This window comes from Acartia tonsa, chromosome 2, assembly GCF_053477335.1.
Source record: "Acartia tonsa isolate MP-2025a chromosome 2, ASM5347733v1, whole genome shotgun sequence".
Classification (NCBI taxonomy): Eukaryota; Metazoa; Arthropoda; class Copepoda; order Calanoida; family Acartiidae; genus Acartia; species Acartia tonsa.
This window is the reverse complement of record NC_137261.1, coordinates 13,106,591-13,134,198: the sequence shown is the minus strand read 5'-3', so window position 1 is coordinate 13,134,198 and position 27,608 is coordinate 13,106,591. Positions and strand designations below refer to the sequence as shown.

The 27,608-nt window shown below is 30.7% G+C and overlaps 1 protein-coding gene across 1 annotated transcript in view; it reads right to left on the bottom strand.

Moving 5' to 3' along the window:
* Positions 1-3,168: 3,168 nt before the first annotated feature.
* LOC145312712 (zwei Ig domain protein zig-8-like) overlaps positions 3,169-27,608 on the bottom strand; it is a 70,212-nt gene continuing 45,772 nt past the window's right edge. Inside the window, exons 5-11 of the mRNA XM_080151969.1 lie at positions 24,786-24,899; positions 20,664-20,772; positions 19,262-19,373; positions 13,538-13,595; positions 8,582-8,722; positions 6,005-6,156; positions 3,169-4,448 (exon numbers count right to left, since the gene is read on the bottom strand). Coding sequence (XP_080008095.1) covers positions 6,022-6,156; positions 8,582-8,722; positions 13,538-13,595; positions 19,262-19,373; positions 20,664-20,772; positions 24,786-24,899 — 669 coding nt within the window. The 3' untranslated portion in view covers positions 3,169-4,448; positions 6,005-6,021. The remainder of the gene's footprint in view (positions 4,449-6,004; positions 6,157-8,581; positions 8,723-13,537; positions 13,596-19,261; positions 19,374-20,663; positions 20,773-24,785; positions 24,900-27,608) is intronic.

Below are 27,608 nucleotides of genomic sequence, written 5' to 3'. Positions count from 1 at the left end.
TGCACTATATCCGCTCTACGTAATATTTTCTTCAGAGATAAGATGGAATAATAATGGAATATAAAATTTGCACTATATCCGCTCTACGTAATATTTTCTTCAGGGATAAGATGGACTAGTAATGGAATATGAAATTTGCACTATATCCGCTCTACGTAATATTTTCTTCAGGGATAAGATGGACTAGTAATGGAATATAAAAATTTGCACTATATCCGCTCTACGTAATATTTTCTTCAGAGATAAGATGGAATAATAATGGAATATAAAATTTGCACTATATCCGCTCTACGTAATATTTTCTTCAGAGATAAGATGGAATAGTAATGGAATATAAAAATTTGCACTATATCCGCTCTACATAATATTTCCTTCAGGGATAAGATGGAATAGTAATGGAATATAAAAATTTGCACTATATATCCGCTCTACGTAATATTTTCTTCAGGGATAAGATGGAATAGTAATGGAATATAAAAATTTGCACTATATCCGCTCTACGTAATATTTTCTTCAGGCATAAGATGGAATAGTAATAGAATATAAAAATTTGCACTATATCCGCTCTACGTAATATTTTCTTCAGGGATAAGATGTAATAGTAATGGAATATAAAAATTTGCACTATATCCGCTCTACGTAATATTTTCTTCAGGGATAAGATGGAATAGTAATGGAATATAAAAGTTGCACTATATTTCGTTTAAAAACTTTTTTTTCTTTTATTTCCTACAGTTAAATCCCTGGACCTTTTGTTTTAGTACAATTATGAAAAGCTAATCTATAGAAAAAAGAATTGAATATAATTCAATATCACAGAATAATAAGTAAAAATAGAAAACTATATTGAAAATGTTTTAAAAATTTAAAAGTTCATAATTATACCAGAAACTCTTACAAATACTGACTTTGCGAACAATAACCCCAAAAGCCGCATACTGTCAGGAATCTTAAAAGATAGAAATTGACCGGAAAATTTATCTTTATCCCCAATAATGATACACAAAATTACCCCTTCTTTAGATAACAATTAGAGTTTGAGACGTTTGGACACTCAACTCAATGCAAAAGTCCCAAAAGTTGTTGGGCCAACGAATAAGAAAACTTTATTATGGGGACTTTGGGGACTTATAACAGCCCTCTACAGTTACACGCTACTTCCCTTATTCTATACTTAATCATCTTTGGTTAAAATACGGTTACGTAAAATAAATATTCTCCATTTAGATAATTATTCTTAGGAAATAATTAATCTAACAAATAGGTTGTTATAGTTTGAAAAAATATGTTTTGTAGTTATGTTTATCAAATTGTTGTTTCTTACTCTTTATTTTCTAAAAAAAATGAAGTAATAGCACAACACTGTTTAAATAATTTTTTTTACATATATTGTAATATCAGAGTAAAAGATGGACTTTACATATCATCAGAAAGGGTCAGGGACTATGAAAATGCCTTGATATTTTTTCTGTTTTAATATTTACCCACGAATTTTTGCAAGTCTCCGTATCTGTCTGTCTGTTGGTAATTTTAGGTTTGCCCTGGAAATCGATATTTTATTACCTGGATGTTGGCCCATATTTTCACATACTCTGCCAAAGAAATACCCAGGTTTGCTAAAACAACGATACGCTTTATCCCATCCCATACCCTCCTACTGGATTAACATTCTGGCCAATAAATGGTATTTGTTTTTCTATTTCCTGTGTTAATTTCTTTTCTTTACTTTTATTCATTTCTTTATTTCTTTCTATGTTTTTTTTTCTCTTTCATTATCAATTAATACCCTCTGGATTAGAACCAGTTATTCTTTATTTCCTAATTATTTATTTCTTGACGTCTCTCCTTAAAAAACAGCAATCAATGATTTTTATTTGTTATCAACTTCTGTTTACTTGTTAGATTACCTCCCCACCTGCACCTATACCTTGAGTATAAAAAATGGCCGATTAAATGTACATCCCCAAAAATGATATACAAAATTATGAAGCAAGAAAAAGTGGCTCCACAGATTATGACGTCATACGATAGAATAGCCAATGAGAGACAAGTATACACCAATGGTAAAATTTATGTTGGCCTCTCATTGGTTATTCTATCGAATGACGTCATAATATATGTGGAGCCACTTTTTCTTGCTTCCAAAATTATCCCTTTTGTAGATTACAATTAGTGGCTGCAACTTTTGTACACTCAACATAAAGGACCAACCAATCAAAATTTAATTATAGTCCCCAAAGATGTTGATTCAACGAATAAGAACACATTATGAACCAACTTTGGGGACTAGTGTAATAAACATCCCAATATCCTCCCACCTTGATAAGAAAGTTAGGTACGTTAGAGATATTTGAACTGAACAGACTACATGTACAGTTTTTTGTTCATTGAATTTTGGTCAAGCTTTACAAATAGAAAATTTTTTATTGAGATAAACTAAATGAAAATAGTTTATACTGAATACTAATCTTTAAAAAGCAGTATCTTAGTGGTTATTTTAAACATGTGTACTTTCTTAGGCTGTTTACAATCAGTTAATCGAAAGTTAAGTTGTTGAAACTATCTAGACATATTTGACAGAATACTGCAGACATCCCAGAGATGTAGGTCCAAGTAATAGCCTATTTGCTTATCAATCAGGGGAAAAGTTTTAGTTCAACATTGAGTAGAATCATCAGGGCTCGGCAGCCGCGTGGCTGCGGCTTATTATCTAGACACTTTTAGTAGGATACTTAAAACGTTCCAGAGCATTTATTTGTACCTATACCAGTTTGAACATCTGTCAGGGATATTTGATGTTTGATTTGTCTTAAAAATGTCTGCTGTAGTATTTTTTACTCCCATTTTAAACAATACTAAAAAATTCTTCCAAGTCTATAAAAAAATCTCCGAAATCAAAAAAAATCAACCAAATATTCATGGAAGTATTCGGAAAACAAAATAGATCAACTATAACAGATGTTTAATGCGGTTTCCTAACTCGTTGCTTACAAGCCTGTGCTTGGCTTGACACTCCTCTTTTAATTTTCTTAAAATAGACAAATAAGATAAAATAGACACTTTGATAGTATTTATTTTGAGAAAAACTATTTGGAATAGATTTCTGTTTCAACTTAATTGATTCAGCATCTTTGAGTTTTGGCCTGTAGTTTAAAAAATACAAAATACTAATCTTAAAGATTTTATTCATAATAAATTGTTTCAATTTAATCATATAATAATAAATGAAAATATAAATTAGTTCAAATGAATTAATTAATTTACAAAGATGAATTTATGCTTCTTTAAAATGCAAATTATTTTAAATATCAATAACCAGATCTAGGAACAAATATTTATGTTTTGAAGAACATACCATGACTGGAAATTTAATTGATATTTTTATTTCTTTAATCAAAGTTTTTTAAATTGAATTTTTTTCTGACCGGTCCCAAAAAAAATTCCAGTGTGGCTAAGAAACAGAATCATATCCGATGGATTATAACCAATTGAAAATCATGTATAGAATCGTATTACAGACAATTATCCACGAATATCAAAACAAAACTGGTTATAATCTTACAATTTTACATTTTAATATTCGCGGAAAGATGTGTATAATACAATGCGATAAAGATCTGTTTAAGAAATATTTTTAAGTTATGAATTAAGTAATAATTTTTAAAAATTATGTTGTAATAAGAATTATATAATTTATATTTAGAGTTAATTAACAAATTTTTATTCTTATAAAATTTTTCACTTAATTTGATCATAAGTATTTTGATTCACAGAATCTTTTAATGATGTTTTTCATATCAAACAGCATTTAGCAAAAACCTATAGTTTAAGAAATAGTAAAAAAAACATTAGTCCTTAAGAATAAATAAAGCGCTTAATGCTTAACTAGGAGAGTTTTTTCTTCAAAATTAGGAAGTATTGTACAATTAGAATACATTTTTTAGATGATTTCTGTTCGAGGTTCATTTACTTTTAAGAATTATTATTTTTTTAAATCCGCGAATAAGCAAAGAAATGAATTACTGTAAGGACACACGCAAGGACATAGCCCTAGTTATTAAATAACCCTTTATTTAACTATAAGTTTTTTTGCTAAATGCCATTTTTGTCACTGCTAAAAACAACTATATTTATAAAGTCTACTAACATCAATAACATTCTATTAATTGTTTGTCTCTGGTTCTGAATGTATGTTTGAAGGGACAGTAACAGACATTCAAAAAAGTAATTTTAAATAATAACTCTTGATTTTTTTTTACTTTTTTGAATACTTATTTATATCCCTAATAATGTTTGTATGTACAATAGGATTCAATAATTTTCACCGTCTTCACAGCTAAATGTTGATTATAATTTTACGGGAATATAATTGTTAAAGAGTCTCTTTATAATTTTTATAAAATTATTTAACTGGTTGAATGCCGGCGCCAGGTACTGTGTAGGTTGTTCTGAATTTTTATAAAATATTATCATTTCAAACAATTATTGATTGAGCTAGTAATATTGTCTGAAGCAAACTTTTCTACAATTAAATTAGTATGTCCATCCTCCCACTTAATATTTTGTAAGTTTAAGTCAGAATCTTGGTATGGCCTAAAAAAACAATGAAGATTCTTGTAACAATTAGGTGCACTCTAGATCACCTTATTACAGACTGGATGTGGTGTACAGTTCCCCTAAACAATTTTAAAACGAAAAGCTTTCTCCAAAATAGATAAAAAAAATAACATTCCATGTAAAAGATAGGTTTATCAATTTATTGGTTAGCGTTCCTCATTTATATAAGGATGAAGAATCTTAATATTCTAAGATAAATTAAATATTGAAATGAACACTTGGCAAATAAATACATTTTTACCGACCAAGCCTTATAAGTCTGTAGCTAACCGATATGGTTAAGGTTTATCTATACAGTGAAGCTACTTATTATGAAGCGAAGTTTTATAACTGTTTGGGAAAGAATACCACCTCTATCCCAAGAGTAATGCAAAAAAAGCTGTGGTATTTAAATCTTAAAATAACGAATTCTGTGAATGCAGTAAAAATATTGAAATGGTGGTATTTACTTAATGTTGTACTTGAAACACCAATTTACAACTTTTACTGCGGTGAAACTTTGTCATTCAAGATTAAGCTCAAGGATGAGAACACAGAGCCGGAATGAGATTTTTGTTGACCAAAAGTTAGAATAATAAATATTATGCTAAGATTTGCTTTTTTGATTGATTAAAAGTTAATTTTAGTATCACAGCTACTCTATATTTAGACTATATGTTCTAAACTGTAAATAAGTAAAATTCTTGTCTCTTTTGTTCTATAAATTGTTTTACAGATTGCTTATCCTTGTCAGCCGATTAAGTAACTTTTTTCTGCTAAAAGAAAACAAGACTTCAAATTAATTGAAAAAGTTTGATATTTGAAAAGAAAGATAATTTGGGTTCTTTTGGCTAAAGTTAAGGCTTTGGTTATAAAGGCAATGTGGATTTGGCTAGTTTAACCCTTAACATTCGGGCCCCTTGCAGCACCTTTATCAGTCGGGGGTTTACTTCTAGAGGATATTTTAGTATTTTGGTATAATAAAATGCTTTGTTTAAGTCAAAGAAATATTTTACTCTTTACCTGGATGACCCTGCCAGGTTTGCTGACATCCTGTGCCCGCAAGGATGAAGCTATTATAAAAAAACTCTTAGTTATGTGTCATACCCATACTTAAAAAGTCACTGAGTTATGGCGCTCTATCTTTCACACACAGAAAATGAGATAAAAAAAACCCTGGATATTAACCTCTGACCGTTAAGGGTTAATATACACGTGCCTATCCCTCACTTTTCCATTTTTGCCAGGGAGGTTTTTTTTTATCAGGGGGTAGAAGAATGGATAGATAGGAAATTAAAATTTTATTTACAGGTGGGGGGGGGGGGGGGCGGGGGGCGGGAATTGACACCAACCATCCGCACGCTTATTGTATTCATAATATTTTGTTTTATTTGAAATGAAAATATGCCTTTGTAATGTGTGAACTCATGTAGAGCTGGGCCGTACTGCCAGTGGCACCAGGTACACTACAACAATAAGGACCAAACTGTATCCTGGCAGGATCATGTTGCCGCCAGCAGCTACCTGTGGAATCACTACTGTGTTTCCAGACGCTTTATCCTGAAATAGAAAAATGTTAATGTCAGTCGAAATAATCATTTTAATTAATATCGATTAAATGTTTTCCCGTATAGCTTAGAAAATGATTGATTCCTGCTGGATTATGACTATTTCTGATTGATACCTGCTGGATCATGACTGTTTCTGAGCCATACTAAAAAATTATGTATTGTATTGTACAATAGAAAATTTTCTACAAAAAAAATCACAACATCAATACCCGTTTTGTTAGCTCGAGCCTTTGGCTGTAATTAACCTCATATTTTTTTACTTTACTATCTGCGAAAAGCTGTCTATAATATGATACAATAAATAATTTTAAATGTTCAATAAATTTGAATATTTAAATGCTAAAAGAGGAAAGTTCATTACTGCTCTCTGATAATAAAATTACAAGAAAAATTTAAATAGAATTTAAATGTAAAGTAAATGTCTGAAAAAGCTTTGAATTTTGTTAATACAAGATTTGCAAAAAAAAGGAAATCTTAGAAAAACATGAAATATTCAACAAATCTTAAAGATTAGAGAACAGAGATATTGATTCAGAAGCAACCTGACAAGAAATAATTTAGATGAAATATGTTTTCTTTGTGATACTATACTCATTGAATAGTCCCCCAAAAGTATGAACCTTTCCAGTATTGCTTCGAAACCGATTAATAACCGTTAGCTTATAACCGGTTCTCAGCCATACTGAATAAATAATGTATAAGGAGGGAGGGAATTTGGTAAATGGGGTAGATTGGGGGTTCGTTATTTTAGCCAGCTACAAGTTATACTTAATAAGAGAACACAATTAACTGGTGTAAAATCCAAATAATAATAAATCCATTTTACTAACTTTAATAATTAGTAATTATCCATTTCTTTTTCATGTTATAGTATAACAAATTTGAAATTGTTTAAAATTTTGAATAATTCAAGATTCCAATCTTTAACCTTGGCAAAGAAAAGTTATTTGATTTTTTTCCAAGAATGAAATAATTTCTTCATGTTATAATAATTATTTATCATCGTATTATAGACAGCTTTCCGCGACAAAACTAGTGATAATTCTATGATTTTTATTTTTATAATTGTTAAAAATTGTCTGTGATACGATGTTATACATGATTTTATAGTATGGCTGAGAACAGGTTGTAATTTTCATCGGTTTCCAAGTCATACTGAAAGCAATTGGTATATATTAGGATATTTCATATATTTCTAAAATAAATAGGATTAGCGCATAATAGATCATTGATATTTGTCATATTTGATCAAAATCCCAAATCCCACCCCCCTCCCAAAAAATATAATTATTTCCTTTCCATAAAATCTTTCCTCAATTGTTTATGTAAGAAGTAGAAAAATGTGAAGTTTAAGTTCTATAAGACACACGAACTTGAAAAAAAGTTTAAATAGTTTTAAACACTGCTAATGAACATGGAGCAGAAAATTAAATAGAAGAAGTATTTATAAAACTAGCTCTTAACAAGAATTTTTTTCTATTAGCGATTTCTTTGGGATGTAATAGTATCCTCCCCAAAATAAATAAAAACCTTCCCAAAACCAATGTAAAGTAAAGGTTTAGTTCACCGGTTAGCAAGATCCTTCGTTACAGACAGACAGACACAAATTGGTACTTTATTGTAAGGATAGGTAAATATGAGTAAAATTTTTACTTTTTACTATTTAAACTTTTTTTCTTCAAATACTAAATTATGTTTAAAGATATTTAAATCATATAATTTCTTAAAATCGTTCTGTATGCAATTCTTGTACTTGGTTATTAATACATAATACAGTAATAGTACAAAATAAAATTCGAACATGCAAACTTCCTGAAAAGCAGTACCAACTTTTCAATTTATGTTAATTTAATTACCAATCAGACAGTTGCACACCCTTGGTCCCTGTAATGTTTACAAACCAAAAAAGTTGTTCATAAATCTTCTAATTTCTGCACTAACATTGTGCAATTTGTGGTTATGTAGTTCAATTAGAACATAAAAGTTACATAAAAATTAATTATATAAAATTAGGTTCCAGATGACTCTCGGTTGCATTTTGTTTTACAAACAGTCACTCTTGCAAAAATTACAGATTGTTTTTTTTTTGTATTGTAATGAAAGTTATTTATCACATCGTATTATGGCTGAGATTCGGTTCTAATCCAGCGAATATAAATTAGTTTAGAAGCCATAATAAAAGCTATTAAATTAGTCTCCTAGACTTAACTGTTTAAAATTCAAGTTGTCTGCCGTTTGAACATTAGGGAACACATTGTCCTAACCAAGCTGGAACAATCAACGGGTTGGTTGTCTGTTGGTCTGTAGTGTGTTGCATTACGGATGTATTGGTTATATAGAAAAAAAATAATTACTGTCCAAACGAAAAATAATGTAATGATTGTTGTATAGTAGTTTTTGATGAATCACGTTACCTGTAGCGCGTTTGGAGACTTATTTTCCGCCAGGATGGTGACAATAACTGAATCCGACTTCATATTACTTGGCTGGCAGGTATAGTTGCCAGACTGACGGACAGACACGGAGGAGATTGTCAGCGTTGACCCAGACATATCCTGAAATAACAGTTATCAATAAATATACTAACCGCTGCTTTCCTTGCATATAGGAGCTCTGTATTTGGGAGTTAGGAAAGTAAGAAATGAGGAAAATAGCTCAAAACCAAACTTATATATAAAAAATAAATAGCCAAAAAAAATCCAAGGACCTTACTACTTTATATAATAGAATAAACCTTTTTTACCACTCTAAATAGCATAAAACATGTCAAGTACCAAAACGAGGATTTTCAGAGAATTCAAAATATTTTGGTCAAGCAAAAGTTTTATATTTGGGGATAACAGTTTTTACAAATGTAATTACATACGGTTTGACTTTGAATGTTAATGTTAATGTCGTGTGGGTGAGTTGCACCTGGACTGAACAGTCAACTTGTCAACTCAAGGCCAGACTCTTGGTCCTTCACCTCATACCCGTGGTACAGTACATTACAGACAACCAACCCTTTGATTGCACGATCTTTGTCTGGAGATCCTAACTGTGCATGGTAATGGGTTGCGCCTGTTTGGGGCCAAGGCATTCCCCCTACTCTAACTCTTTGATTTCCTGTGCCGAACAGAGCAGGTAGGTACCATTTTTAACGTCTTTGGTATGACGCGGATTCGAGTTGCATCCTTCCCATCAATTTCCTTGGCACTTTAATTAGGACTTGTGGGTAATTTACACTTCAACCTTATGGGTGGAGAGTTAAGGTTTCGTGATTTTTCGGTCACGGTATTATTGCGACAATTAATGCAACCCAAGCATGAACATGACGCTGTATCAGCAATGACTGAAGCCACATCAAATCCTAGGGACTTTTCAATACAACCTAGGATCCAAGCATGACTCCTAGTCGTTGAACTAACAAACGCCACTAATACACATGTGAGTTACTACACAATGCTAGTCCACAAGGACTTTTCAATCAACCTATGACCTTACAGCGTTTTTCGATCACTAGTGCACCATGCCAAGGACCACCCAAGCATACCTGATTTAGAGCTAAGGCTTCCCCCCTACTCTTACTCCAAATCTCTAACGCCTGAAAGAGCAGCAGTAGGTACTTATTTTACATCTTTAGTATTGATGCGGTCTGGGGACTCGAACCCGACACCTCCCCAACAGATAAGCGGACGTTAAACCACTAAGCCATATCTGCGGGTATTACGGTTTGACTTTAGAACAGCATTTGATTATTATTGAGATAATTATATTAGTTAAGGGAAAATGACCTAAAGGAATCGATATATCATTACTTGAATGTTGTAACAGATTTTCATGTACTTTAAAAAATTGATACTCTTAGCTGGCTAAAATAACAATACCCCTTATTCCCCCCTTTGATCTATCCCCTTCCCTTCTAGTGGATAAACGAACTGACCAATAAATGAGGTCCATATTAGCAACTTAAATTGACGACAAACTTTCCCTTCTCAATATATTCACATATACTCTAAATCCATTTGTCGGGGCAATTAAGGTTAAAAGAGTAATAAAAAGAAAATGAAAACCGAGGGATTAAAAAAGAGAGATAAATACAAACTAGACATTCAAATTTCACTAGACAACTTTCCAATTCATGATTTCCAATTTTTGTTTAAAAATCTATATAATCTATATAAATGTATATAATCTATATTTGCTTGATTCAAAATATTTGTTTAACCTAGGAAAAGGTTTTACTTACTTATCCTAGGGAATTAATTCTTGTAAAACAAATAAAGCATTTTTTATTATATTATTTTCATTTAAAAATGGTCGACTTTATACTTTTTTCGGTAGCCGCGCTTAAAACAATCACAAGCTGCAAATTTAAACTGGTTTGTGTTCATAATAAAGTTACTGAAAAATTAAAGTAAAAGAATAGAGGGGACAGGGGTTAAATAATTGTATGTTCACGGGTGTGGTGAACTTGTGACTTTCAATTCAGTCTTTGAATTTCGGCCAATAGCGTCGAAAATATTAACACTGCCAAGTCGCTACAAAAGAGCAGAAAGCTATTTTCTAGTAGACAAAAAAGATCCCTACCAAAGGGACCAGGTAGTTTTCTGGGTCATAAGTCTATACTTATACATTTATTACTGAATAGGCCTATTTTGATATTGCCACTACAAATCTAATGAGTTATGGTGCTAAATATTTTGTTGATATGATTGATAACAGCACTGACGTTTGTCATCATTATCATCACATGAATGTTAAATGTACGATATTTAGTTTTTTTCCAAGAATAGATGGCCTGAATTTAACAAAGCTTTCAGTATTGTCTGTCTATACAATATTCAACAACCTTTCAAATGGTATTTATAAACTCTTTACTGATATAATCACATCAAAGTGCAATACAAGCCAATATGGATATCTAATTGTTATATTTTGGTATTTAAAATTTCCTAGAAACCACTTTTCAAATAACCAAATATTGTCGCCAATTGTAAAGTCAAAGATTTGTACGTTTTCAAACATAGTTGAAGATTTTTATGTTGTGACGATTTATAATTAAGACTGTTTTAAAATAATATTTTAAATTAGACAAGCGTCTGTGGCTTTGCATTCGAAGAGGGAGGGAACAGGCAGAAAAAGTGCAATTATCTTAAATATGAAATAGCCTAAAACCATTCTAGACCTACATGAAGCTTAAGTATTCAAACTTGAACATTTTCATTAAATACTACATGTGAAATTGTCATAAGCTATAAGATCACAACTAGCAATGGAAGAAAATTTGTTGTATAATTCTTGCAAATTTATACTGAAGATATTAAAATGAAAGAGCTGGGCTGCTAGGTGACCATCCTATACTTACTTAAAAGGACACTTTGCAAATTGAATTTACAATTTAAAAAAAAGGTTGAAAATAATATTTAAACAATTTTCTTAATTGCAAATAACACACTAGTTATAACTCTTTTAACAGAAAGTCAGAAATAATTGTACGACATGATGTTTCTATCTTATGTGATTCCTTAGAAAATATTAAGATTTGGGTAAAGTCATTTTAGTGACAAAGCCTCTTAAGGGGAGTTTCGCCGTATTTTCACATTAGCTTTTGATAGGTTATTTTAGGTTAGGTTAAATTAAGTTGGGGTTAGAGCCCCCCGCAGGGAGTATAAATAGGAGAAAAGCTACTGTGAAAATACGACGAAACGTCCCTTAAGAGGCGTTGCCACGAAAGGGACTATACCCAAAGACTTTCATCAAATTAATTCATGTTTTCAATGGCTATAACTGGATGTTGAAGATTCTATCTTTAACCATGGAGATATTTAGGAAAAGACATGACACGAATTGAAGAGTATTTGAAAGAGAAAGAGAGAGAAGGTAAGAAATAGAAGAAAATAGAAAAGAAAGAGAGAGAGATAAAGAAAATTAATTATAAGGAACCTGTGAGGAGAAAACAAAATATATATAACAAAGGAAAAAAAGGATGAGAGAGAATAATGATGTAATTAAGTGATGTTCATCCACAATAATGCTACACAAAATTACCCCTTTTGTAGATTAAAATTAGTGGATGAAACGTTTTGACATCCAACTTAAAGAACTAACTAATCAAAGTTAAACAAAATTCCCCAAATTTGTTAGGTCAACAAATAAGAAAACCTGATTAAAAGCTTTAGGGACTAGTATAATAAACAGTCCAATGCCCCCTTTCTCCCTGGTTGCCTCTGCAATTTCAAACTCAAACATAGGTTTTATTCTTTTAAAGGTATAAGTAATCCTCCGAAGATATTTACTCCTTATTATTTTACAAGGAGCTTTAAGTGAAGCCATAAGTTCATAAGTCAATAATTTTGCTTTTGTTTTCTATGAATAAATGAATAAATTTTTATCACTTAATCATTACCTAACCCCAACATAACTTCAGAAGTGTTATTTTTCGAATAAAGCAAAAACTAACTTAAATATATCTGCATAAAACATTATGAAAAATAAAGACAAAGACAATAGCGGGAAAAAGTGTCTTAAAATCAGCCATGTGACGTCATAAAAATGAGGGATATGCGAGGAGGAGTGCGGAAGAAAATCTCTTAAAAAGAGATGGATAATCCCTCATTTTTATGATGTCCCATGGCTGATTTTTGCGACACTTTTTAACGGTACCCAAGACATAAATCTTATCATTGTAACAATTTAGGTTTTTAAAATGTAATAACCTTAGCAAATAAATTTTCGGAAATAAAACCTTGTTTTTTACATAAGATAATAAATGATAAACCAAGTTTAGGTAATAAAGTCGTAAATTTATTATTTAGCTTTGAAGTTATATATTTCAAACTATATCTTTTAGTGGCTTTACGCTTAAAAAATAAAACTAGGAATAATTGAAAAAGTTTGAAAAATTCAATATCTCTTGTCTTTTTATTTGTTGTGACATTTTATTAATCATGCGATCTTACGTTTTTAAAACTAAATTTCTTAGCATTTCCTTTTGCAAACTTTTGTTTTTAATATTTTAAATTTAATTCATCATAACATTCCAAACGTATTTTGAAAAAGATTATGGCACTTACACTTAACTTAGATAAAGTCTAAAAGTTATAACAAATGCTTTGAAATATATTTATATAAAATCTATTTGTACTTTCCCTCTAAGTAAATGTCCAACACTGAAACCTCATCCTCATATTTTCAAGATAAATTAAAAGTATTAATCAATATAACTTAACATAACATAACGACCTAAAATAATAAACAAACATACCAAACTACCCCTATCCCATATTTCTAATTATATTTCAACAAAGCATTATAAGGGAAAATAATTTTTAATCTTGATACAAAGTTTGAAATCTGTGGTATGATTCTATCAATAAACAAAATGTTACCTCTGCCACTGAGATACCCTCATTGTGATCGTAATTAATCATCCTGTCATTGTGATACCTAAACAAAAATAATGGATTTATTACTATTTGGATGTTACACCAGATTTTTATGTTTTTTAATATAGTGAAACTCGCAGTGGGCTAAATGGGATACCCCTCCCCCTGATACTGGATGAACGAACTGACCAACCTAAATTTACAATAATTTTTCCTCTGTCATAATATCCACTTATATTCTCAATTACAAAAATTTTGATTGAAATTTAAAGTTTGTAAATTACACTAGTACTAATAGTTTTAAAACAACGTAATCTTGTTCGGTGGCTTAAAAACTTTTGATACTTTAGTTAATTTTCAATTGGGTACAAACTAGAAGTGTCAAAAATTTCAACAAATAAAGCACAAAAGTGGTAAGTTTGTTCATCTTTATTTCATTATTGTACACTATTTTAACGCTCATTGTCTTATGCCTTAAGATCCTGGATAAAAGTGCACAAGCAACTGCAGTTAAACTGTTAATTTGTTAGTGAATAAGTTAAAAAGTTCTTGTTTTATTACTCACTAAAATTCAAGGACAATTTCACTAAAAAATAATAAAATAAACAGGATTACAAAAGTGCAGGTAAGATGTTTCTAAGATGACCCATAAAACCTCGCTAATAAAGCTATTAAAAAAAATTGAGTGACAAAAAATTGCTAACAATAATTTTAAGGTTCGCTAATTGACTTATTATTACTTCGATGTTGCACCAGAATTTCAAGTACCGTGATAAAATAATGGTCCCAGCTGGCTAAAATAACGATATTTCCATCTACCCCTTTTACCCAATCCCCTCCTCTCCTACTGGATGAACATGCATATTAGATGCATATTAGCAAGTTAAAATGTGACACATTTTACTTGTCAATATGTCTTATTCTCTATATCCATTGGTAAGCTAAAAATAATCAATTCCCATTGGACTTTTCTTAAGGTTAATTTTTAGGTTATTACACAACATTTAGGAAAGAATCAAGTTTTCCAGTTTAAATAGCAACACCAATGCATTAATATTTTTTATTACTTGTCACAGTGCGTTCTATGGTGTGTGTGTGTGGTCACGTTTAACAGGGGGTTAAAGGATAGTCGAGTCATTCTATTCTAAAAAGTAGTAAGGTTTTTTTTGTAAGTAGCTTAAGAAATCAATACAGAACTGATTTAGTTCTCCATTTTAAGTTTATCGTAGGTCCTGGAATGGTTTGAGGCTATTTTATTTTTTGATTCAAGTTTTGAAATTATTTTCTATATTTAAAGAATAAATAATTTTTAACGGCATAAGCTTTCTTATCTGTTTATTTTTGTAAAATGTATGTTATGTTATAAAACTTATATTCTGTGAAGAAAGTTATTTAAGTTGGAATATGTCAATAAAAGTATACACACACAAAACAATGGACTTTATATGGATATAGAAATACTTTACTTATTTGTAATACACACCATACTTAATCAGAACAATGAGATATGAAGATGTATACATTAGGGTGGGTCGATTTTGGACATTTTTTTTCTGAGGCCAAAGCGGGGATCTGCACTCAATTTATATAGATATAATACACCTCTGGATGATTTAAAATTTATCTTAAGTCTTAAAACCGCTGACGACCAGACATTCAATTGTATAGCTATTTGTAAATGGGAGTCAAAAATTTATTGAATCAGAACTATGGCTTCATGGTGCTCCCTGGAAAGGCCTTGAGGAGCTGAGTCAGGAACTTTTGTCCGTTACAAAAAAATCTCGTTTCTAGCCTGAGAAAATCTAAAAAACCTCTACAAATTGGACAATTCTCAATAAACCTTAAATTTTTTTGGTTTTTTAGTGATTTCTAAGGCTAGGAACGAGATATTTTGAAACGGACAAAAGTTCCTGATTCAGCTCCTCAAGGCCTTTCCAGGGAGCACCATGAAGCCATAGTTCTGATTCAAAAAAAATTTTGAATGTCGTCTTTGCATACTAATAAGTAATGAATTATATTTTTAAGTGGTCGTGTTCTAAAACTCAATTTTTTAAAATTCTTTTTCGGTCAGAAATGTTTTTAAGGTTAATTTTATCTGTTGCATATCCCCGCTTTGTCTAATTCCGATATGAACCCACCCTAGTATACATAACCAAAACCAATGGACTTCAGATGGACAAATTAAGACCTTACTTATTTGTCTTACTTTTTATTTAACAAACCAAAAAAAATTGACTTAGGGCAGATTAATGAAATTAACTTATAAGTATTTAGAGATAGCGATCGCTGAATGATATGCAAAGAATTTACTAATATATATTTAATTTGCAAATAAAATACACACAAAAAACGATTGACTCTAAAGTGATGAAAAATATATAAATCATTATATATGGTGTAAAATATAAAATTCAAAACCTATTTTGCTGACAACGAAATGAAGTTTTAAAAGAAATCTTATCATATAAAGAATAAAGTTTTTTGTCTGTTTTTTTTTATAGGAAGTTTTATCTTAAGATTTCGATAACTATTGAACTATTGAGTTTTTCATTTTTTCTTGTAGGTCCTAGTTTTAGAATAATTGTTTTTTAAATTTACGTTTGATCTTAGTCTAATTTTTATTTCCTTACTACATAGAATACAGAGCTCTAGATCCTAAGAGCGCAGCTCTTACAAGAAGAGTTATTAGAAGTAAAGTGTAAGTATATTAACCACTCTAATATTTATGAATTGCACTACGCCAACATAAAAAGAACATTTATTGTGTTTGTTGTGAATGCGAGTACGTAGGATGTTTTACTTTTTGTAAGCAACACTACTCTATAAAAAGATGAACAGGTTGTTACATGAAAGATGATCCTTATTTCTTTTAAAGAGGTAGTTTCACGAAATGCATTTGAACTTAATTTAATGAACCGCATATTTTTTTGCTAGTTAATGGGTTAAACTATATTTATATGGCATATATTTGAAAGAATTTCAATTTTCTACCTTGTAGTCTTGATATTTTAAAAACTACGTGGTAACTAACTGGTGGAAAAAATATGCGGTTCACTAAATTAAGTTCAAATGCATTTCGTGAAACTACCACTTTATCCTAAATTACCAATCTTCATTGAGAATATCTAAGCATAAAATCTACTTTCTAGAATTACAGTTTATAAACTTTTATTGTGAGCTGAGATTTTGAAGAAAAAACAAGAAAGTTTATGTGCAATGGACGCAATATTCTACGGAAAACATAAAAAAAGGATAAAGTAATAGAATATATCGGATTTAGGGTAGTGCACGGTAAAATTTAAAAACAATTATATACCAAAATATATGAACTTTTAAGGTTACCAACTGCCATACGGCTGAATGCACATTTTATTGTCGCACATCGTTATGAGCTGCATGAAAAGGCCTACAAATAATCTGTAGTAGCCAAGATCCAAAGGTTCACAGGAATCTTGACTGAAGAAAAAATAATTATTAAGGAATAATAATTGACGATTTTTTGCAGGCCTTCTTATGGTCGGTTAAAATTTAAACTAATATAATTTATTGGTTTAGTAGTTTGGCCGCTAGCAGTCTTTAAAGCTGATCGATTTTTGTAGATAATTGATCCCGGGAACATTTTACCGAATATTCAATCCAAAACTTAAGATATATGAAATAAGGAAAAAATATAAGATTACAACTGGTATTAGTTTTATGATTTTTATCTTAATATTCGTGGAAAATTGTCTGTAATACGATGCTATACATGATTTTTTTAGTATGGCTTAGAACCTGTTCTAATCCAGCGGATATTAATCAGTTTCGAAGCCATACAGAAAATTTAATTTCTTTAAACTCATTCATTCTTGTTTTGTGGAAAAAGTCATAAAAATTGCAAAGGTAGATATGTTGTAGATATTATAAATTATGATAAAGATATCCACTATACTTCTTTTATCCAAATATTTGCCAACATTTTATATTTTTATAGTTTTTTTAAAGAATATTTCTACATTTAGCAGTAAATGACCGTTTAACAAATGCCTAATATATTTATATATGTCTAGTACAAATGGGGGAAAAAAGAGAATATTAGTGATATTTCTTATCTAAGATAAGCAGTATTAGTCTCATATTATAATAGAAACAAGGATGAAATAATTAATAGGGAGGTTTCACTATTATTAAACACCAAACACTTTGAAAACATCAAAAAAGTTAAAATTCATAGAAGTTTAATAGATATACATTGCTTCTTATTCCGCAGATATTAATATGAGAATTATAACATCAATGTCAGTTTTGTTAGCCCCGATAAGCCAAAGTCAATTGTCCAATAAAAACTAAATAATCTATAATACAAAGTAGTAAGATGTCTGTTTGAAGATTAAAATCTCGGTATCCGCTAGTCCGACAACGTTGTGCTTCTCATGCATACTGGTCCTGCGATGGTTGTAAGATAATTACTTGGAGGGATGGGACACCAGCACAAAGGAATGACTGACCCTCTAATTTTTTTAAACAAAAACAATTAGGAGTGACATGTGGTGCACCTGTGCAGAGGTGGATTCTTAAAAAAAATTTGCCCCACTAATCGATTAGTGGGGCAAAATTGTTTACGTGAAAAATCATCCAAAATCACATAAAAAATCGACAAAAATTGAATAAAATCTTATGTTCATAACCCTTCTATGATTTTGTTTATTTTTCGTAGATTTTTAATGTGATTTTGGTGGATTTATCACGAAAACAATTTTGCCCCACTAAACGATTAGTAGGGCAAACTTTTTTTTAAGAATCCACCTCTGAAATATGTGGTTCAATGGTAAGTAATACATAATAAAGAAACTAAAACAAAATACTATTCCTGCTTGCTAATAATACAATGAATAATAGTTATGCTTATCATATCATAATATTATAGAAGTAAAAACATGTCATGCAATTTATCCTATTATAACTGTACACATTATTATAATCTACTCAGAAAAGCATTTTTCATTTTACAAGGTCATATATAGCCAGAGCCACCAATAGCGTATTAGTAACATATTAACTGTATTGCAAGACACGTAGACAAGTCGAGCTATCTAGATATATCTATCTATCAATTTATCTATCTATCCAACTAATTGTTTACTCAACAAAAAAAGCATGCTTAGGCGAAATCGATATATTATAACTGTTGCACCAGATTTTTATTTGCACAGATAAAGTAATGCTCTCAGCTGGCTAAAATAACGATACCAACCATCCACACCATTTTCTCTATCTCCTCCCTCCCACTGCACTGGATGAACGATCTGACCAATAAATGAAGTTCATATTCGTCAACCTCAATTGACGAACAATTTTCTTCTTTTAATATATCTATGTATATCCTATATCCATTTCCAAATGGTTCACCGTGTTTTCTTTGCTATTCTACCATCTACCTTTCTGTAGCAATTACTAGCTTTATATCTATCCAGCTATCTTGTGATTATCTATCAATTTATCCATTCATTTATCTGTTTACTAGAAAATAAAATTAAGATAAACAAAATTACCCTTTTTGTAGATTACAATTAGTGGTTGAAACGCTTGGACACTCACCTTAATTAACCAACCAATCAAAATTCAAAGAAAGTTCCCAAAGTTGTTCAGCCAACAAATTAGAATACGTTATCATAACTTTGGGGACTAGTGAAAAAAAGCCCAATGTCCCCCCATCTCCATGTAATTTATCAATCTACTATAACTTACCAGAAAATGAACTCAGGTTTGGAGGTTGCCTGCTTGAGCGCACACACTAACTGGAGTTTTGACTCACTTTTGAACACCTTCTCCTTTGTTCCAATTATTTCTGCATATGCCTCTGAAAAAAGTTAAATATTTCTTAGAATGTAATTAAAACAAAGATGACAAAAACACGAATGGATATAGAATTATATACGTGTTCACGGGTAAATTGTCGTCAATTTGGCTCGCTAACATTAACATCATTTATTGGTAATTTCGTTCATCCAGTATGAGGGGAGGGGATGGGGTAAATGGGTGGATGGGGGTGAAGGGTTGTTATTTAGCTATCTACAAGTTACACTTTTATTACATGATAATCTGGTGTAAGATCCGAGTAATATTAAATCCATTAAAAAATAATGGTTGGACTGGACAAGCGGAAAAGTCAGTTATACAACAGATGTAAAGTGGTCATATAAAAAAGAAATTAAAAAGAGAAACGGTGATTTTTAATCGTTTCTATCCTGTAATTTGTATTTTAGATATATGACGAATTTTACCTTTTTTAGCTTTGGTACGCAATTTATGTTTCTGGATATTTTACGAACAGAGAAAGTTATTCAGCGAATACTTTCGTTGAATCATGAGATATTTGGATCTAGTGCAGTTACGGTAAAATGTTCTTGGATCAATTATTTACAAAAATATATGAGCTACCAGCGGCATAACGGCTTAATCTATACATTTTTTCGTTTAGTAGATAGTATCTTTTAAAGTTAATAGATTTTTGGAATCGTTCTTAGGAACATTTTACCGTGAACTGCACTCGATCTACACATGTTTTGGGCATTTTATCATATTATCATCCAAAAATTTAATTGTTTATAACTCTTTTTAGGTATTATAACATAAAAAAATAACGAATAAAATCTGTATAAACTGAAAATCTATCACAATTGCTGAATATTACCAAAAACAACTTAATTAAAGTGTTAAATTTTATTTCAAGTAAACGGCAATAATTGCTGCAAATTGGTACTTCCAGGTAGAATCGCAGTTTCAGAATGACAAAGCTACCCTACAAGTTTTAATATTCGACGCCGACGGTGTCCGGTATTTGAGTTTTCAAAAGTAAAGGTTTATTTCCAATATCTGCAAATGTTCATTATCAAGATATCTACTGAACTGATTTGAGTTTCTCATTTTAGGAAACTTCATAAAGGTCCCTGCATGGTTTTATGATATTTTATATATATTTGAGTCTTAGGAAGGAGTTTTTAGCTATTTATCTTTCCTTTGAGCCCCTAGATGCTAGGGTCGCATCCCCTTTTATATGAAAAAAGAGCATTGAGCCCATACAAAATATATGACATCACTATAGTCAACACAATAATATCTCTATCTATCTCCATCCATATATATTTACCTTGTACAACAAGCTTGACAATGATAGACTGAGGCGGATGTATAGTTGCTTGGCACTCGTATTCCCCGCTGTCCGCTAGTGTCACAGGGTTTATCAACAAGTTCCAGTGCTGAAATAATGGATATATAATATACGTGGATATGATGACAGAGGAACCATTGTCGTTAATTTAGGTTGCTAACATAGACATCACTTATTGGTCAGTTGACTCATCCAGTAGGAGTGTAGGAAATTGGGTAGAGGGGATGATGGGGATAACTGTTTTTTTTAGCCGGCTACAAGTTTCGCTTTATTAGAATACATGATAAACTGGTGTAACATCCAAGTAATAAAAAATATATTGCTGGGCAGATACATGGCCGATTTTAGATGCGAAAAGAAGTCTGTTTTTAATATAACAACACTAATATTTGTCAGATTTATGATTTTAAAGAATTGCAAAAAGTCGCTTGAATAACCTTTAAAACTATTTTTTTTAAATTGATAATTCAGCAAAATTCAATATAACCATATTAATATTCATAAGTGTATTTGTTTTGTGACCAGAATGCAAAAACAAACTTTACTTTTATATCAATGGATATAGGAAATACGTGGATATATTGACAGGAGAAAATTTTTCATAATTGCTTGCTTATATGAACCTCATTTATTGGTCAGTTAATTCATTTAGTATGTGGGTGGGGGAGGTGGAATAAAGGGATGGATGGGGGTATCGTTCATTTACCCAGCTGCGAGCATCACTTTATTAGAGTGCATAAAAATCTGGTGCATAATCCAATTAATAATATATCGATTACTACATATATCATATCCTATAACATCCTACTAACCAATTTATTTTGCCTTTATAGGAAAGCGTCACATATGTCCTGGTATGTATTTTAGGCTTTTCATTTTTAAATTTAAGGTTTCGGATGGTTTGGAGCTATTCTACTAGCCAATAAATGTAAACAAATGATTCTGGCATAATTTATATTGAAGTAAAATAAATGTATTGAATATTGGTTGGTTCAAACTAACAGTGAACAATCTTTACAAGTAATAAATTAAATCTACAGAAGGAGTAACTTTGTTTTTTATAATTGGGGATGAGCAATGAAGTTATCAATAAGTTTTAATTGAAATATGTAAGGCAAATACAAAAATGAAGTGTGACTATATCCACCTAGTACGAGACATGCATAACACTTACATGAAATATGCATTTAATATAATACATATACATTAAATGCATAAAAATGGAAAAATCTTTTTTAGGATGTTTTATTGTATCAAAAAAAACTTTATTTTATGATTATTATTGTTTTTGAACCTTCTCAAATTTAAGTAATTGCCAGGTATCTTAAAAGATGAGACAATATACGATAAATTAAAACACATAAATGATTTGAAACCAACCAATCAAAACATAAAAAGTATCCTAAGTTTTTTAGCCAATGAATGAGTTAACGTGGTTTAAACCTTGTTCCTCCATCCCTGGTAATTATCTATCTATCTAAATACTAAATTTTAAGTTTTAGAATTATTGAAATTACTTCATGTAATGATATATGTATAAATATATATATTTGTCCTTTACAAATTATATCCTCTGAGAGAATACAACCATGTAATATTTACTAAAATTCTATAAATTTAAATGATATCTTTTAAAGTTATAACGTCACTTACTCACCCCCTTTTTTCAACCCCTTGTTGAAGATAAACTGTATAGAACACGCTTTGCGTAATAAAAATCTTGAAATTTACATGATTTTTCAGTAAGATTTACAAGTATAAGAGCAAATAATAATAAAATTAATTAACCTAAAGAAAAACTGCATACGACTTTATTTCTTTGGGCAAAATATGTTTTATATAATTATCCTATTGTATAATGCAGTAAGGTTTTTCTGTTTGTAGTGTAAGATTTCTGTAACTACAAAACCGATTGAGTTCAATCACGTGAGTTTCAGGATGGTTTTTGGCCATTTTATTTTTATGTTTGGGTCCTTGGGTCGTTTAAGGCTATTTTTATCCATCCTTTGCCCTTTTAAATACAAAGCCTGAAATGAAATAATATGTAACTAATTTCCAGCCTCACAATGATAAATCCTTGTTAAAAACTTTAGTTTCCTATGAAAATGTCAAAGCATTGCAAAAATATTTAAATCACGAGTTTCCGAAATATTTAATAAGACTGGAATACATTTTCTATAAATCAAACTCACAAGCCAAAGGTATTAAATGATGTAAGCCAACGAATAAGAAATCGTTATTATAAAGCTTTGGGGACTATTGCAAAACAGCCAAATACCCTCTCACTCTTTGGGCTGAAGGACTATTTTTTAGTTGTTTCTGCTGCTTTGTCAGAGTCGTGACATTTATAGACGTTTTTGCCTTATTAATGAACTAGCGGCCTCTAGGGAACACTTGGAGAAGTCTACGCTTCACTTTCAATATTATTTTTTAAAAGAAAAATAAATTTTTGTTTTTGGGGGGATAATTTTTCCAGGGGTGCTTTAGACCCATTTAGGTTTAGCTGTAAGCGAGAACCTTCACCACAGACAAAATAAGCCCACTTCGTTATGTAATAGAACACATTGATAACTTTAATTTCTTTCTGATAATTTTGCAGATTTTAAAACAGAATACTAATCACCTTTCTTTGTTTGTGAAACATTAAAAATTTAAAAACAATTTACTAATATTTAATGAAATATAAATTTTTCATGTTTTTCCCTTCCTTTCATATTATATTTTGTATCTTTAAAAAGTATTTATTTTTTTATATTTTATTCTTCCATAATGACTTCATTAGTTTTCTTCTTATACCTTTTCTAAAGTTGAAAAAAATTATTAAAATATATCTACCCTGGCGTTGCCTAGGCGTATACACGTCCCTAAAACTCTGAAACCCCTCTTTTTTTCTACCACAATATTTGAAGAAAAAAACATAAGATTACCCACCTCAAATCTTATTGTACTTCCCTAAAAATGAAAAGCCTGGACGACCCTAGGTTTATCTAATATTGGAGCAAAATAAGTTTTCTTCAGATACTATATCACTGTCCTCAACTTAGACTTTGATTGGGAAATAATTGAAAATTTGAAATGGAAACTTTGGTAAAAGTTTACTCCTATATATAATACCTACAGCACAAAGCGATTCTTAATGCTCTGTTAGGCCTTATACATCAGGAATCAAAAGGGATACGCCAATTGCCGATTAATTCATGTACATCACATTCTCCAATGATGATAATCAAAATTACACCTTATGTAGATTACAATTAGTGGTTGAAACTAATGAACCAACAAATCAAAATTCACTAAAGTCCTTAAAGTTGTTAAAAAACTTTGGGGATTAGTGTGATAAACTGCCCAATATCCCGTCCCCTCCTGAATATATATAATATACATAATATATCATATACAATATGTCAAATATAATTCTGCTAATGTTATTAATTACGGTTCAATGGTTTGTCTACAGCTGGGTAGTTGTCGTTCACTTTAACCAATCTATTCAAAAATAGCTATGATTAAAAATGTTTTATCCTCTATTATAATGTTTTCTGGCGTATGAATCATTTATTTTTGTTTATCAAAGTAAACAGTTATTAGTAAAACTTTTTGATGATAATTTTAGAAATTTGAAGAACCTTACTGTTACAATATTTATTATGCCAAAGCTAGCTGTAATCATAATGTGACTATTTTACTTTGAAACCATAGTTTAATGTCAAAATATGTCACTGATAACTTTTAAACATGGAAACAAAATTTTTGACTCATAATTTCATAAATTTATATCGACAATACTTAATAATAACATCACTTAAATGATTACTATAAAATACCCAAATACCCGTGAAATAATTTCATATATGGAAATAGTATCCTTATTTGAAAACTATGATAAACAAAACAAACATGATAACATCCATAAAAGGGAAGCTGTAAAATTAAAAGATAAGTACTATATTAAATCGTACTTACTGTTATATGAATCATAGAAGAAAATTTTAACATGTGTTGTTAATGAAAAGAGCTATTCTCTAGGACGGACCTACCTAATTAAAGAATAACTTTGATTTGAAAAGTTACAATGTAGCTTCTAGACAACAAAGTACTTACGTCATGTCTTATCGGCTTCTCGATGGAAAACCTGAGATTGTCCGTATACAGGGAGTCTCCGACAGTCAAGAGGGTGTAGGGTCGATCTCCTTCTGGTAGCAGGCCCCATGTTATCTAGATAATTCACCAATGTGAGTAAAATGCAGAAAATCATTACAGTTTTACTAAATACTGATTATTTTTGACTTGTATGGATGAGGGTTAGGCAGTTTTTCATTAGCGAAACATCATTGAAACGCGGGAAAGTGTTATTTGTGACGTCAAAAATACGTCTATAAAAGAGGGATGAGAAGAGAAATGAGAAAGGAAACCCCCGAAAACAGTTGAATTTAGACGTATTTTTATGACGTCAAGTATGTCACTTTCCAGGGCTTAAAAATCTTTCCATAAAAAAAATTAAATATCAAATGAATGTTTGTATCCGAATGATAAGTTTACAAAGCTAAAGCTTGATGATATATATAATTAATCATACAATATTCACAATACTTTGTCTTCGTTTATACAGGGTAGTTCTTAGAAAATAATAAATATTCAAAAATATTATGCTTTTACTTGTAATGTTATCCTATTATATAAAGTAGTAAGGTTTTTTTGGTCTGAAGCTTAAGATTTCAATAACTACTTTACTAATTGAGTACTTTTCAGGAATAGGTCCTGGGATGGTTTTAGGCTATTTTTCTGCCCCCATCTTACACCTTTGAGTACAAAGCCTCTAAATGCTAGGGGAGCAGCCACTAGTATTTAATATTATAATAACAATATTTCAAAACAAAAAATAATGATTTCATTTATCTTTATTTGGTCATTTGTAATATAAGATCAAATGTTTACAAAAAAAATTTTACAACTTTTTTGATTTGCAAACACCCTGTATATTATGATATCTCTATCTGGTCGGAAAAGAATAAATGTTTTTGTGTATGTAATGTATATATTATTCATGCCCTAGCACAGTGAGCCCAGGAATCCAATTTTGTGGAAAAAATTAATAACTTCCTTATTTTTCAACCAAATCAAACAATTTTTTTTTTAATTGAAAGGTTTTTATAGTACCTTTTACAGAATTAACAAGATTATCCCTTCCTCCCTCTCTAGATGATTTGGGGGTCAAAATATCACCCCCAAAAATTGGTTTTTGGTCGATTTTGACCCAGGCCACTTTGAATGGCCATCACGGCCAGGGAAGTGATGGGAAAAAAATTGTGCAAAATAGCAAAGATGGACAATGGCCCAGTGTGTCAGGTGGCATGTGTCCCAGGCCTGTCAGCCAAGCAGTCTGGCTGCACTGGCATGCCAAAAAACCTCAAAAACCTCAATTTTTGACAATTTTTGCGACCTTTAACTGCGGCTGTCGGCCAAACGGCCGGTCAGACGACCTCTGGCCACACACCCGCCAATCCGGCTTGGAATGACCTACAAAAAAGTGGTAATTCACGTGGCTGCGCCACAAACACACGCCGCCCTGTGTGCAAAAAACACAACAAAAAATTGTCATTTTTTGGTGTTCTAACTTTGCCGCCAATTAAAGGACGGAAGGCGGCCGGCAATTATCTCTGACTTCTTCTGAGTGCAGTTAGAGCCGGCCATTGTGGTTCTAAAGATACCTTTAGATTTCTGGTAGCCCCTCCAGGAGGCCCTCAGGGTCCAATACACAAGGGCATAGTAAAATTTTATTTTGAGGTGCTCTAACTTTTCCACCACTGGTGGGAAAATTTTATGCCATGATTTTTCGGAAAGGCATTTTGCCAGATTTTTACCCTGTAAAAGGATTTTTCTCTATAATGAAATCCGGCAACAAATTATATAAGGATTATACACTAAAAATAGCTTAAAACGACCTTTACAAAAATATCTATAGAGGTTAAGCAACTAAGTGAAAGTTGATAAGACCAATGGGATCCTCTTATATATTGCCTAATTAATGCTAGAACTTCATCCTAAAAATTTTCACCTCGTTGCTAAAAAGATCAAGGTATTTGAATCAGAGCTTAAAAAAATATACAACGTGCTTTTTTTTGCATTTTCACCAACTTTCTTTGATATGGATTCAAGAGGTTTTTTTATACAAAACCATTTAGTTTCTTGTTATCCAGCGTTAGATAATTGCACAACCTTTCTAAAATGTTATTACATTACGTCCTAAGTTAATATTTGATTAAATGGCAAGTAAAACAAAAAAAAATTTAAAAATATTTTTTGGGGGAGATTTTTGTATCTAAATTTCGTGAATTCCAGGGTAACAACTTCAGAAGGCCATAAAAACTTTAATTTTTTAAATTTTTCATTAATTTAAAATGGCAAACCTCCTCTAATATGATGAATTTTAATATGGACTTTTAAAATAATTGATTTTCTAAAGTTCGATTTTGGGCATAAATAATTTTTTCCACAAAGTTGGATTCCTGGGCTCACTGTGCCTAGGTTGTGATTTATTATGAATATCATAAAAGCATACTTTTACCCACGATTGGTCTCATCTCAGTCTGATTCTTAAATTATTCTTCAAGTAAAACTGACCATCAATGTTTTAAAATGGCAAGAATACATCATTTTTTTTTATTTGGGGTAAAACAGAAAATCGTTGTGTCGATTTTTATTGTATGTTATATCAAATCAAAGTGGCTGAGACTGAGCTAATATTACTATGTTATTACTTCATCATTTTCATCTTAATTGGTAACATTTCTAACTATATTTTAATAATAAGCTTATATTTGTTATTTGGAATAAACTATAATTTAACTTTTAATGCAACATACTTTGCTATATTTGAATAAATGTAATATACCTAATTTAGAAGTTTAACCTACTGTTTTAAAG